Source organism: Myxine glutinosa, chromosome 9, assembly GCF_964187855.1.
Source record: "Myxine glutinosa chromosome 9, kmMyxGlut1.1, whole genome shotgun sequence".
Classification (NCBI taxonomy): Eukaryota; Metazoa; Chordata; class Myxini; order Myxiniformes; family Myxinidae; genus Myxine; species Myxine glutinosa.
This window is the reverse complement of record NC_136269.1, coordinates 21,996,130-22,011,176: the sequence shown is the minus strand read 5'-3', so window position 1 is coordinate 22,011,176 and position 15,047 is coordinate 21,996,130. Positions and strand designations below refer to the sequence as shown.

Sequence of the window (15,047 nt, the reverse complement as noted above, 5' to 3'; positions counted from 1 at the left end):
CAAAACTCGGTGATCTTTTTCCTAGAAGATATACTACTGTGTTCAAAAAGTATCCGACCTTTATTTTTCGTGCGTAAAAAAAAAGAAGCTCGGGAGGCGTTGATTGGTGCACGTATGTAGGCGATCCTAATGCGCACGCGTGAATTTTTTCCCACCTGCAGAAGCTGTCATTCGACGGCAGACCGCCGATGAGTGAGGACATGTAAGTGAGCGCCGTCGGATTTTCGTTTTTTACAAAATGACGGAAAAACTTGAACAACGCTACTGCATCAAATTTTGTGTAAAGCTTGGCGATTCCCAAGTGGAAACGATCCGCAAGATTCAACACCGTTCATTCCATTATGAATGAGGATTTGGGCTTCAGGAGAATCTCAGCGAAGTTCGTACCAAAGCTGCTAACGATTGAGCAGAAGCAACTCCGTTTGGAGATCGCACAGGACATGCTGGAGACTGTGAACAGCGATCCCAGCTTCCTCAACACAGTGATCACTGGCGATGAGTCCTGGGTTTATGGGTACGACCCAGAAACCAAGTTGCAGTTTTGATGCAAGTTTGATGAAACACAAAATTTGATGCAGTAGCGTTGTTCAAGTTTTTCCGTCATTTTGTCAAAAACGAAAATCCGACGGCGCTCACTTACATGTCCTCACTCATCGGCGGTCTGCCGTCGAATGACAGCTTCTGCAGGTGGGAAAAAATTCACGCGTGCGCATTAGGATCGCCTACATACATGCATCAATCAACGCCTCCCTAGCTTCTTTTTTTTTTACGCACGAAAAATAAAGGTCGGATACTTTTTGAACACACTACGTATGATAAACTAGAACGGCATTCATGGAGCGCATAGCCTCACCTCGCGTGGTAATTCTGGACGTTGTTAACTGAACACGCTACTATTATGGCCCATATACCCGTATCATCCATGCACCCTATTACGTCACATTGTTTATTGGTATAGGTATGACATCATACGTTTAATTCTTCAATCACATTGGGTCATAGATCAGATATAGGAAGTTTCAGATTTTTTGGATAAGAATTTCAATGAAACCAATTATAGCTGGAATACCACTTCAGCGATGACATCATCATTATTACCCTATATACCCCATGCAGAGTTGATGACATATGCCAAGTTTCTTTCTTTTTTTGTTGTTGAGCGGTTTTGGAGAAAATGATGTCCAATTTTTTCCCTTTAATCCAATGTGGCTGCAATACCATGTGACCCATGACATCAGAGTTATCAATAAAATATTCTCCATTGGGTGTCCCTCCTATGTTTAAAGTTTTGCATCGATCAGACAAGTGGTTGTACAGAATAACATTTTTAATGCGAAAATATATACACGCAGACATATGCACACACACACACACAACAGATGGACACGGACACACAGACAGACAGGGGCCGAGCAATAGTCTCGCATCCCCATTCGGGGCGAGACTAATTACCAGAGGATCAATGATTTTGACATAAATGTACTCACGTATTGGGGGAATGAGAAAGAGTTCCATTGTGTTGATTTCAGATCTCGGTATCCTGGATGTATGTTGTGAAATGTAAATAATAACAGCTCTTCATTTGTCTTGTGTTGTGGAAATTTTTTTTTTTAGAACAAAAAATGTAGGTCTTGCCCTCACTACCACGACCACTAGCAGTGTTACAACCACAACAAACAATGTGTCTCATGCATCAGATTCCCCTCTGAAAGGTAACATTGATTTTCATTAATGCTCTGGTTCTTGGCTGTTTACAAGTGCAATTTTGTTGTTTATCGGTTTACTGTTTTGCTATTATTTGGTAATTCTTAACAAAGGCCTGAAATAACATGGTAACATGGATTCTTAAAAAGGTCCTTAAATAAGACGATACCATGTGTTATGGCAGCAATGTAGATCCATTTGTAGTCATTACCTCCACCACCGAAGGTGGATGAAGGTTGTTTTCACCCCTGTCTGTCTGTTCGTTTGTTTGCTCTCTGTTTGTGAACAATACATCTCCAAAGGTAGTGGATGGATATGGATGAAATTTGGTGGAGATGTAGCGTATGTGACAAGGATGGAGTTATTATATTTTGGTGAAGATTCTGATCTGGATCCGATAACTTTTTGAGTGATTCTTCACCATTGGGAGATCGGGCCAAAAACGATACTACGCAGGATATCTCAAATAGGTGTGGACGGATTTGGACGAAACTTGGTGGACAGGTTGTGTGTCTGATAAGGAAGAATCGATTCAATTTTGGTGAAGATCCTGATCTGGATTCGAGAACTTTTTGAGTGATTCTTCACCATTGGGAGATCGGGCCAAAAACGATACTTCGCAGGATATCTCAAATAGGTGTGGACGGATTTGGACGAAACTTGGTGGACAGGTTGTGCGTCTGATAAGGAAGAATCGATTCAATTTTGGTGAAGATCCGGATCCGGCTAGTAGAATTTTTAAGTGATTCTTCACCATTGAGTGATATGGCCAAAAAGGAGGGGTAGGTCAGGGTATGAAAGACTGGGCCTATGGTGATTCCTGTGATTGATTTTGATTAAATGTGATTCTTTATTGTGATTTTCTAGTCTACTCTGAGATACAAAACGTAAAATGTTCACCTGGCGGAGGTATGCTCTCTACTCAGTGCAGTTCTACTTACTTCCGCCACGAAAGGTGGATGGAGGTCATGTTTTCACCCCTGTCTGTCTGTCTGTCTGTCTGTTTGTTTGTCCGTTTGTTTGTGAACTAGATATCCCAAAATGTTGTGGACGGATTCGGACGAAATTTGGCAGAGATGTAGCGTACGTCACAAGGACAAAATGATTAGATGTTGGTGAAGATCCAGAAAAAGGATCCGGCTACTAGAATATTTTTAGTGATTCTTCACCATTGGGAGATTGGGCGAAAAGCGATATATAACATGATATTTAAAAACGTTATGGACGAGTTATGACAAAACTTGGTGGACCGGTTGTGTGTGTGACAAGGAAGAATCGATTCGATTTTGGTGAAGATCTGAATATGGATTCGGATATGAGAATTATTTAATTTATTCAGTGATTCTTCACCATTGAGGGATAAGGCTAAAACCAACATATAGCAGTATATCTCAAAAAGTTATAGATGGATTTGGACGAAACTTGGTGGACCGGTTGTGTGTGTGACGAGGAAGAATCGATTCGATTTTGGTGAAGATCTGAATATAGATTCAGATATGAGAATTATTTAATTTATTCAGTGATTCTTCACCATTGACGGATAAGGCTAAAACCAACATATAGCAGTATATCTCAAAAAGTTATAGATGGATTTGGACGAAACTTGGCGGACCGGTTGTGTGTGTGACAAGGAAGAATCGATTCGATTTTGGTGAAGATCTGGGTCTGGATCCGTCTGGTAGAAGTTTTTAAGTGATTCTTCACCATTGGGAGTTCGAACCACCTTTAGAGGCCATTTTTCCCCGCAGAGCAGGGGTTGGCCTTTTTCGGGCACCGTGGTCACCTTTTTGAAGCAATGTTTTATGGCCGGATGCCCTTCCTGCCACCAACTCTGTTAGTCGCCTCTTGCGACACACAGGGAATTACCAGTGAACTGGTCCTCAATTTGCCGACCTCGGAAGGATGACAGGCTGACCATTGGGAGATGGGATATCTCAAAAAGGTGTGGACGGATTATTTTGATTAAATGCGATTCTGTATTGTGATTTTCTGGTCTACTCTAGGATACAAAACGTAAACTGTTCACCTGGCAGAGGTATGCTCTACTCTACTGAGTGCCGTTCTAGTTCACATATAAATTAATGAGTAATGATTAGACAGGATAACTTTTACTTATACGAACCTTTGCTGATATATTTTATATAATATCGGTAAAGGTCGCTGGTACCCATAGAGCGCCGCAGGAAGTGACTGCACTTGCCCCAAGCTCAGTGGCTGTTTGTCTTGTCTAAAAGTCCTGTGTTGTGTCTCGTGTATTCATCTGTGTGTCTATTTGTGTGGTTGCTAGGAGACAGTGCAGCATCTAGAAAACCGTTATAAATAACTCTTTGAATATTTGAATAACAGTTTGATTCATTGCTAAGTGAGGTGGATGTGCTGGCTTCAGGTAAGATGTGCATGATTTCATGGATTATTATACAATGTAATGTGTGATGAGAGTTCCAAATATGTGATGATAAATTAAATCCTCTAGCGAGTAAACTTTGAATAGTGATGTTGCGTTGATGGGTTGAGGTGATGTGATTTCAGACAAATTGAATGAAAAGGCAGCACATTGCACTTCACAAACATTCTGCTCCATTCACAATCTATAATTTTACCGAGGTCATCTTCCATTTGCTTGGAAGTCGGCCAACATCACGCTCATCAATCATCCTGGCTACTTGTCGTCATCCTTACTACAAAGCATCAGCAAAAATCATTTTCACTTCAATGCGAAGCTCACTTTTGGGTGCTTTGGTTTAAACCTCTGCTGAAAATGAATTAAATGAAACATTTTGAAAATTTCGAATTATTGTCTCTCGGATTTCAACATCACCTTAATGCATTTCATCACGTTTAAACTTTCTTTATATAAGATGATTTGTAATTCCGGCTACCACCGGCTGGCACCATACGATACACATTTTCATAGAGAGAATTGGGGTTTCTCCCCCACTCTGAACCCAGCTCCCCTGACAGAAACCTAACTTGGGGTACCCTTAGACAATGTTTGTGCAAAAATTTGGTTCGATTTGGTTCAGTAGTTTTGAAGCATATATAAACAAACACGAATTGAGCTTTGTATAGTAGATTTTATGAACAGCCGATACTGTACAATTAACAAATATAAGTGTGTGTGTGTGTGTGTGTGTGTGTGTGTGTGTGTGTGTGTGTGTGTGTGTGTGTGTGTGTGTGTGTGCAGTGGCGTAGTGATTGGGGGGGGAGGGAGGGGGGCGGAGGGGGCGACCACACAAGGCGCGAGGTGGATGAGGCGCTAAATTACACCCTGAAAAAAACGTTTTAATGCTCCGTTTGGTTGTATTTTATATAAATTATAATACAACGAACTCGTGAGATCATGAGAAGCAACTTTTAGAACCACGTTTTACAGTTTAAACTCCGTGCTACGTGTAAATGTGTCAAGTTGATGTTTACAAACTCCTTTCCATCCGGATTCACTTTTTTCCTCATTACTATTTCTATCACTTCACACAGTAAATAAATCCGTGTTACGGTGTCAGTAATTATTGGGCTGCTAGCTGCGTAGATCTGTTATCTTGTATAATGAGGTTTAATATGCACTCTGTAAGATGGAGATCACCCATTGGCCCAAGGGATGGAGGGGTGTAACTGTTGGACATTTGTTATGTAATTACGTTGATCAAATCTAGATATCTCACGGTGTATGTCCCAATCAGCGAGGCCAGGATCACGTGTCAAGTGAGTTCTTTAACTTCCTTTCCTTCCTCTGCTGCTCTATCTCATAAGCTCTGGTCTCTAGGCCATAGAAATACCACACCATGCTGCATAGAAATACCACACCATGCTGCGTAGAAATACCACACCATGCTGAATGCATGTTTGATGTAGTTTTTGTTAACGGCCTTGTAGCATACCTGCCTGCTCTACTGCTTCAGCACTAGTTTACCTTTCACCAAGTCCAGGTCTGCTTGGACCAGGGCGGGGATTATACGTTTTATTATTCGATTATACGTTTGTTTTATTATTTCCAAATGGTATGAATATTATCATTGTTGTTAATATTATTAGTATTAATAAATGGTTTGTTACAATGTTATCATTGTTTTTGTTATTTATTTTGTAATAGGAATACCATGCCATGGAAGGGCATATTAAACTGCTCTATGCATCTTAACATGGTGCGTGTTTAGAAACATAGGAATTCTTCTGGATTCTTTGTAGTTAATTAGCTGAATCATCTCAGGAGATCATATCTAAATCTATTCTCATTTTGAACAGCTTCCAGAGCTTTGCTGCGGATCCTGCTGGGGAAGCTCAGAGCTCTTTCATATGCCCCCTCAATAGGAATTCTGACTATGGCAGTGCTTGCAGGGGGCGCTATTTTTTACCTTCTCCCGAGCGCCACAAACCATCACTAGGCCAGTGTGTGTGTTTCAAAAAGTAAACTCAAAGAAAGTATTCGAATTCCACTAAACAACAGTTTCTTTACATTTGGCAACACGATACTCCAGCAGACAGTGGGCATACCCGTGGGTTCAGATCCGGCCCCTTTCTTTGCAAATTTGTTTCTGCACATGTACGAGTTTGATTGGGTCCAGAACATGTGCAGGAATAAATTAACAACTGCACGAAGATGCGGAAACATCTTCAGATTCATTGATGATTTGTTGGCAATTAACGATGGATTTATATTTGAGCAGCTTCATGATGACATACAGTCACGTGAAAAAGTAAGTACACCCCATGTAAAGTTTTAAAACTTTTTCAACATATTTCAACAAACAGCTATTTGATCTTCATGTCAACAATATTGATAGATAAAGGTGATATAATATAACAAATATCATGAAACATTTACATTTTGTAGTCCATTGTATAATTTAAATAAACATGAATGCAAATTTCGCATGTGGAAAAAGTAAGTACACCCTTGGCTCTAATAGGTGGTATTGCCCCCTTTGGCAGAAACAACCTCAAGTATGCGTTTCTTATAACTGTCTACCAGTCTCTGACATCGACTGGGAGAAATTTTTGCCCACTCCTCCATGCAGAATTCTTTCAGCTGTGCGATGTTTGAGAGGTTTCTTGCATGCACAGCTCGTTTCAAATCCCCCCACAACATCTCGATGGGATTTTGATCCGGGCTTTGACTTGGCCATTCCAGAACCCTCCATTTCTTTCTTTTCAGCGATTCCTTGGTGGATTTACTGGTATGTTTAGGGTCATTGTCATGTTGCAAGGTCCACCTTCGGTTGAGCTTCAACTTTCCGACAAAAGGCCTCACAATATCCTCAAGCACCCTCTGGTACAATGAAGAATTCATCGTGGATTCTATGATGGTGAGCTGCCCAGGCCCTGATGCAGCAAAGCTGCCCCAAACCATAATATTTCCACCACCATGCTTTACAGTTGGTATCAGGTTCTTGTGGTCAAATGCTGTCTTTGGTTTTCGCCAAACATGTCTTCTGGTACTGTGGCCAAATAGCTCTACCTTTGACTCATCTGTCCAGAGCACATTGTTCCAGAAGTGCTGGTCTTTGCCTCGGTGTTCATTGGCAAACTTTAGTCTTGCCCTGATGTTCTTTCTGGAAAGCAAAGGTTTCCTCCTGGCACACCTCCCATGTAGATCAAATTTGTGCAGCCTCTTTCTAATGGTAGACTCGTGCACTTTGACATCAACAGTGGCAAGAGCTACCTGTAGGTCCCGTGATGACATTCTGAGGTTCTTAGAGACTTCTTTCAGCATCTTGCGGTCTGCTCTCTGGCTGAATTTGCTGAGGCGGCCTGAACAAGTTGGCAGTTGTTTGGAATCTTCTCCACTTGTAGATGATCTTCCGGACAGTCGAATGATTGATTTCAAATTGTTTGGAGATCTTTTTAAATCCCTTCCCAGACTCGTAGGCATCGATAACCTTCTTTCTGAAGGCCTCAGAGAGCTCTTTTGATCGAGGCATGGTGACGCCGCACACTTCAACAACAAAGAGCAAACCAAACTAAATGTCTGAGGTTTAAATAAGACAGGTTCCTCCAAGATCCTCTCTAACGATGTTCTAATCAATTGCACCTGAGCTGGTGCACCTGATTCAAATTTTAAGTATTTGAAGTGGTGATAAATGTGGGGGTGTACTTACTTTTTCATGTGACTGTATATCCAAAAGAACTTGAATTTAAAAAGGAAAACCTAACTTCCACTAAAGTTTCCTTTTTAGAATTACAAATTGACAACCATAATAATAAATTTCACACCAAATTATTTGATAAACGAGATGCTTTTCCATTCCACATTGTCCGAATGCCTTTCTTAGACAGCAACATTCCCAAAAAGCTATTTTATGGTACCGTTGCAGGTGAAATAATTAGGACTGTGAGAGCAGCCACACACAGCTCTGAACTTGTCAATAGATTACAACAACTAGTCAGACGTATGCTAGCACAGGGAGTTACAGTTGGTAGATTAAAACAAGTTTTCTTTAAAATCACAAAAAGACACCAAATCGAATTAGTAAAATACAAAAAAAAACAAAAAAACCCACCTTTAGAGGCCATTTTTCCCCGCAAAGCGGGGGTTGGCCTTTTTCGGACACCGTGGTTGTTGTTGTTGTTTTTGTTGGTCCCCTTTTTGAAGCAATGTTTTACGGCCAGATGCCCTTCCTGCCGCCAACCCTGTTTGTCGCCTTTTTACGACAAACAGGGAATTACCAGTGAACTGGTACTCAATTAGCCGACCTCGGAAGGATGACAGGCTGAGTCAACCCCCCTGGCGTTAATTCAGTGATCGACCGGGATTCAAACCCAGGATCCATCGGATCCTAAGCTGGCACCCTAGCCGCTAAACCAAAAATACAATACCAATAGTAAAAATATTATTCATGAGATCTTTATGTAAATACAGTACATTATAAGAATTAAATATGCTGCATGTGTGAGAAGTGTTATGATTTATGGGAGGGAGCGAGACATGGGTAATGAACGTAGAGCAGCAACGAAGGCTGGAAAGGGTGGAAATGCGAATGGTTCGGTGGATGTGCGGTGTATCGTTGAGAGAATGAATGAATGAATGAATTGCGATAGATGATGGGAATAGAGCCTGTAATGGATGCTGTGAAGAGGAACAGGTTGAGATGGTTTGGTCATGTGTTGAGGAAGGATGAAAGTGACTCATTGAGAAGAGTGATGGAAATGAATGTAGAAGGAAGTAGAGGACGGGGAAGACCGAGAAAGACTTGGCTAAAGATGGTAGAAGAAGAAATGCGGGCAAAGGGGTTAACAAGGAGAGATGCAGAAAATAGGGGAAAATGGAGAAGATTGTCATGGGGACCGCAAGGCTAACCCCCGCCCTGGCAGGGAAAATGGCCTTAAAATGCATGTTGTTGTTGTTGTATAAGAATTAAATACACTACAAATCAATGTTGCTAGGAATCGGTGGTTGTAAGGATACGGCAGCATGCAAAAAACCGTTTTCCGTGACAGTTTGAACATTCGAAATACAGTTTTATCCAGAGGTAGGTGGTGTGGTCATGCTGGTTGGTAGATATGGTATATTTAAGGTGAGATGTGCATGATTTAATGATATTATCATATTATCGTGTGTGTAAGGAAAGTTATAAATATATGATAACACATTAAATCCGATTGCGAGTAAAGTTGGAATAAGTGATGTTGCATTGATGGGTTGACTGACTGCCTGGACGCATCTGAGGTTCTGGATCTACTGATGTACCATCTATTGATGTGGATCCATGATCGAGGTTGTGGATCCGCCGTTTGGAGAGGTCCTGTGCTGAAAGGATTAAAACCTCGAGGAGGAACGATGCCCAGCTGATAATCCGTGCAGTCGGGAACCTTGTCAATTGCTTACAGGTTAAGGTTCTTGCTTTAGGTAGAGAAACTGTGTTTGAGGTTTACAATTTAAATAAAGTTGAATATGGGATGTTGTGAAATTAACATCATTTGTAGCAATCCTTTAAATTATTTATATTTAAGTTTAGGAACAACCAATAATGTACAATTAATTGTGTGTGTGTGTGTGTGTGTGTGTGTGTGTGTGTGTGTGTGTGTGTGTGTGTGTGTGTGTGTGTGTGTGTGTGTGTGTGTGTGTGTGTGTGTGTGTGTGTGTCAGACAGACTTTTGAAGCTCTTTTATTTTAAGGTAAGAAAAACACACGTCATAAAAATAATAAAATAAAATCACTACAATTTCAAACACGTGCATCCCAACAACACCAAAAACAACCCTTTGGCACGAGAATAAAAAACTAACACACCATTATCAAATTTACAAAAACCACCCTTTACACACCATCTTTGTGCAATGGTTTGCAAATCATCTTTCATTTGACAAAAGGAAAATTCCATGCGTAACCTTGCCATAACAAGAGCCTTAAAAACAATTCCAACATCACATAAAATATTCGCATTTGCAAGGAGCTTTGCTTTCCTCGTCTTATAAATTGCTAATTTTCCAATGAATATTAAGGAATTAACAAGAACAGTCTCAGAGCTTTTTTTGTAACCAAGTGGTATTCCAAAAATAACTAGAACGGCTCTCGGTAGAGCGCATACCTCTGCCAGGCTGAACAGTTTATGCTTTGTATCCCACTGATACACCGGATCTGGATTCGGACCAGATCCAAAATCTAATCTGCTTGTTCTTGTCCACCAAGTGTTGTCATAACTCGTCCACAACCTTTTTAAATGTCGTGTTATATATCGCTTTTTGCCCGATCTCTCAATGATGAAGAATCACTTAAATATTAAATAATTATCGTATCCGCATCCATATTTAGATCTTCACCAAAATCGAAACAATTAGTCCTTGTCACACACCAAACCTGTCCACCAAGTTTCGTCCAAATCCGTCCATACCTTTTTGAGATATCCTGATATGTGTCGGTTTTAGCCCCGTCACTCAATGGTGAAGAATCACGTAAAAATTATACCAGCGGGATCTGGATCTTCACCAAAATTGAACCGATTCTTCTTTGTCACACACCCAACCTGTCCACCAAGTTTCGTCAAATCCGTCCATAACTTTTTGAGACATCCTGCTATTTATCGGTTTTTGGCCCGATCTCCTAATGGTGAAGAATCACTTTAAAAATTCTACTAGCCGGATCCGAATCCGGATCTTCACCAAAATCTAATCATTTCATCGTTGTCACATACGCTACATCTCTGCAAAATTTTGTTTGAATCAGTTCACAACTTTTTGAGACACCTCCAATGTTTTATTACATCGTTGTAATGAGGCTAATTCAGTGGAATGTCCTTTTTGTACACTTTCTGAAGACCTTTTTTACGCTTATGTGGATTGTGCTAGATTCACTCCCTTCCTTGGTTTTTACTAGCCGGTTTTTACTAGCCGGTTCACTGTTATTTCATTGTATGAACTTTTCTTTCTCCACACGGTTTTTTTTTTACCTCCGCCACCGTAGGTGGATGGAGGTTATGTTATCACCCCTGTCTGTCTGTTACAAAGTTACAATTGCCTGTCTTTTTCTGGCGTTAGCTGAGCTTTGGCACCCATGTTCATGCAATCTGAAACACAAAAACACTCATTAGATTGTATGGCTGGCCTTCCTTTAAACATTTTTTTTGCAGCGCCTGCCAATAATAGGCATTGCACGTGATGAAGAAACTAAGCACGAACATTCATTCCACACAGAGCAGAGTATTTGTAAACAGTTTTTGCTCCTGAGATGAAATGTTAATAACATTAACTTCGCGTCTCATTTTGGATTTAGTATTGCATCTTTCGACCTATTTCCAAAAATTGTTTTAAACATACGTTTTGCCCAAGAAAGATGCATTGAAGCACAATATATTGTAAGTAGATAAGCAGATATATCTTTGGTAAGAGTTTTGTTCACATCTTATGTTCATTTTGCACATTGAACAGTAAAATATCAAAAAATGTTGGGTGTACCTAAACTTTTGACTGGTGACTGGTAGTGGTATACACACACACACACACACACACACACACACACACACACACACACACACACACACACACACACACACATATATATATATATATATATATATATATATGTAAAGCGCGGCGTTACGCGCGCTGCTTGCGAGCAAGGAGGAAGCGGACAAGCGGTAACTTATAAGCGTCTTTATTTCAGGAGCTCACTGTAACACTAGCGCGCTCCGGGCTGCGCGCCCCGTGCACATCCTCAGGCCACGCCTACCCCTCGGGCGTGGCCGCCGCCCACTTGGTGCGCGGAATGATGTCACCACGCCAGTGGGCTTTCGTGTCCGCCACACGCGCCCCCCCAGAATTCCCGCGCACCTGGAGGGCCAGTTTGCGGGGCAAACGGATGACCCGGCCGAAGCGCCCCCTGGCGATCGGCGGCGTCCGGGGTGCAGGGATGCCAGATGGGATGCCCCTGGCTGCCCCTGGGATGGGTGCAGGACCGGGGGGCGGCGTGGCGGCGGGGCTGGGCGGTGCCGGGGGTCCACCCGCAGGAGGGCGGCCCCGACGCAGGGGTCGGGCCACTGGCGGTGGATGGTCCACGTCGAGGTGGGCCGGCTTGAGGCGGTCTACAGAAACGCGGTCAGGAGTACCGTCGATGTCCAGGGTGAAGTGCTTTGCCCCGGTCTCCAGCACGCGGAAAGGCCCGTCGTACGGGGGCCGCAGTGATGTCCGGTGGGCATCGTGGCGGACGAAGACGTACTCCGCCGTGCGAAGCTCCGGGGCGACGTGCGTCGGTGGGTGCCCGTGGCATGCCGTTGGCACCGGGGCGAACCTCTGGGCGGTCTCTTGCAGAGCGGAGCGCTCGGGGAGGAACGTGGAGTGGAGTCGGGGAGGAACTCGCCCGGCACCCGCAGCGGTTGCCCGAAGACCAACTCCGCCGCGGATGCGCACAGGTCCTCCTTGGGCGCCGTCCGGAGGCCCAGCAGGACCCAGGGGAGCCTGTCGACCCAGCCGCCGTCGCGGAGGGTGGCCCAGAGTGCGGCCTTCAATGAGCGGTGAAATCGCTCACACAGGCCGTTAGCCTGGGGGTGGTAGGCCGTGGTTCGGTGTAGCCGGACCCCGAGCCCCTGCGCGACCGCCCCCCAGAGCTCCGAGGTGAACTGGGGGCCGCGGTCGGACGAGATGTCTGAGGGGGCGCCGAACCGGGCGACCCAGGTGGCGATGAAAGTCTGCGCGATGTCCGTCGACGCCAAGGGCACGGCCTCCGGCCACCGGGTGGTGCGGTCCACCATGGTGAGGACGTGGGAGAAACCCCGTGAGGGGGGCAGAGGTCCCACCAGGTCCACGTGGACGTGGTCAAACCGGTGTTCCGGCACCATGAACGGGGCCAACGGGGCCTGGGTGTGCCGGTGCACCTTGGCGCGCTGGCACGCGAGGCACGTCCTGGCCCAGCCGAGGACGGCCTTCCGGAGGCCATGCCAGACGAACTTGTCAGCGATCAACCTTTGGGAGGCCCTCGCGCCCGGGTGGGACAGGCCGTGGATGGCGTCAAACACCTGGCGCTGCCAGCCCGCGGGCACGATGGGGCGAGGCCGCCCGAGGGAGACGTCGCACAAGAGGGCCGCGCCCACGCCGTCGAACGGCACCTCGGTGACGCGGAGGCCCGTGATGGCGGTCCGCAAGGCCTGGACGTCGGGGTCAGCGGCCTGGTCCGCTGCCATCCGGGCATAGTCGATGCCGAGGTGGACTGCGTGGGCGACGGCCCGGGAAAGGCAATCCGCCACCGGGTTGTCCTTCCCCGCGACGTGCCGGATGTCCGTCGTTTACTCGGACACAGCCGAGAGGTGACGCTGCTGCCGGGCCGACCACGGCTCGGTGACCTTGCCCATCGCGAAGATCAGCGCCTTGTGGTCGACGAAGGCCGTGAACGCACGGCCCTCGAGCAGATGGCGGAAGTGCCTGACCGCCAAGTGAAGCCCGAGCAACTCGCGGTCGAAGGTACTGTAACGGCGTTCGGGTGGGCGAAGCTGCCGGCTAAAGAACGCCAGCGGTTGCCAAGCTCCACGCACCCATTGCTCGTGCACCGCGCCCACCGCGTAGTCCGAGGCGTCGGTGGTGAGGGCAATCGGTGCATCGGGCGCCGGGTGCGCGAGCATGGTGGCGTTAGCCAAGGCGAGCTTCGCGCCCGTGAACGCCGTGTCCATCTGCTCGGTCCAGGTAACGTCGCCTTTGCCCGGCTTACCTCGGAGAGCTTCGTGCAGGGGGCGCAGGAGCTGGGCGATACGGGGCAGGAACCGATGGTAAAAGTTCACCATGCCCAGGAACTCCTGCAGCCCTCTGATCGTGCGGGGGCGCGGAAACCCCTTCACCGCCTCCACCTTGGCCGGCAGGGGGACGGCTCCGTGCCTGGTGACACGGTGCCCCAGAAAATCGATTACGGTGACGCCGAACCGGCACTTTGCGGGGTTCACAATCAGGCCATGCTGGCCCAGGCATTCGAAGAGCGTGCGGAGGTGGCGTAGGTGCTCTTCGCGGGACGCGCTGGCGATGAGGATATCGTCCAGGTAGACGTAGACAAAATCCAAGTCGCGCAGGACGCTGTCCATCAGTCGCTGGAACGCCTGAGCCGCATTCTTCAGACCGAAGGGCATCCGCAGGAACTCGAAGAGTCCGAATGGCGTGATGACCGCCGTCTTCGGGACGTCCTCCGGCCTGACGGGGACCTGATGGTAGCCGCGTATGAGGTCCACCTTCGAGAAGAAGGACATGCCCGCCAAACGGGCGGAAAAGTCCTGAATGTGGGGGACGGGGTAGCGGTCGGGAGTGGTGGCGTCATTGAGATGGCGATAGTCCCCGCACGGTCGCCATCCCCCGCCGGGCTTCGGCACGATGTGCAGCGGCGACGCCCAAGCACTCTCCGAGCACCGAACGATGCCGAGTCGCTCCAGGGTAGCGAACCCCGCTTTTGCCACCGCCAGCTTCGTCGGCTCGAGGCGGCGTGCCCGGGCGTAGACCGGTGGCCCGACGGTGGGGATGTGATGGGCCACCCCGTGCTTGACGGCTCCCGCCGAGAAGGTGGGCCGCGTGAGGGCCGGGAAGCCGACGAGGAGGTGGGTGAATTCGTCCGCTGCCGGAAGCGTACAGATCAACGTGGCCGGAACCGAACCGTTCGGCAAGCCGCTTGGCAAGCCGCTCGGCGAGCCGCTCGTTGAGCTGCTCGACGAGCTGGGCAGCGCACAAGCGAGCGAGCTAAACGTCTCGGCCTGGACAAGACGTCTGCGCTTTACGTCGACCAGGAGCCCATTAGCGCACAGGAAGTCCGCGCCAAGCAGTGCCATGGGCACGTCGGCGGTGATGAACGTCCATCGGAAAACCTGCCCTCCGAACCGCAGAGAGAGGCAGCGTTTTCCGTACGTACGGATAGGCGTCCCGTTCGCGGCAAGCAGCGCGGGGCC

The 15,047-nt window shown here is 46.6% G+C and overlaps 2 protein-coding genes across 2 annotated transcripts in view; one reads left to right on the top strand and one right to left on the bottom strand.

Moving 5' to 3' along the window:
* Nucleotides 1-15,047, bottom strand: part of MRPL49 (mitochondrial ribosomal protein L49) — a 195,079-nt gene that overhangs the window by 27,595 nt on the left and 152,437 nt on the right. The gene's annotated exons all lie outside the window — the stretch shown is intronic.
* The window catches only part of TOGARAM1 (TOG array regulator of axonemal microtubules 1), a 64,903-nt gene that overhangs the window by 10,999 nt on the left and 38,857 nt on the right, over nucleotides 1-15,047 (top strand). Inside the window, exon 5 of the mRNA XM_068129492.2 lies at nucleotides 1,615-1,712. Coding sequence (XP_067985593.2) covers nucleotides 1,615-1,712 — 98 coding nt within the window. The remainder of the gene's footprint in view (nucleotides 1-1,614; nucleotides 1,713-15,047) is intronic.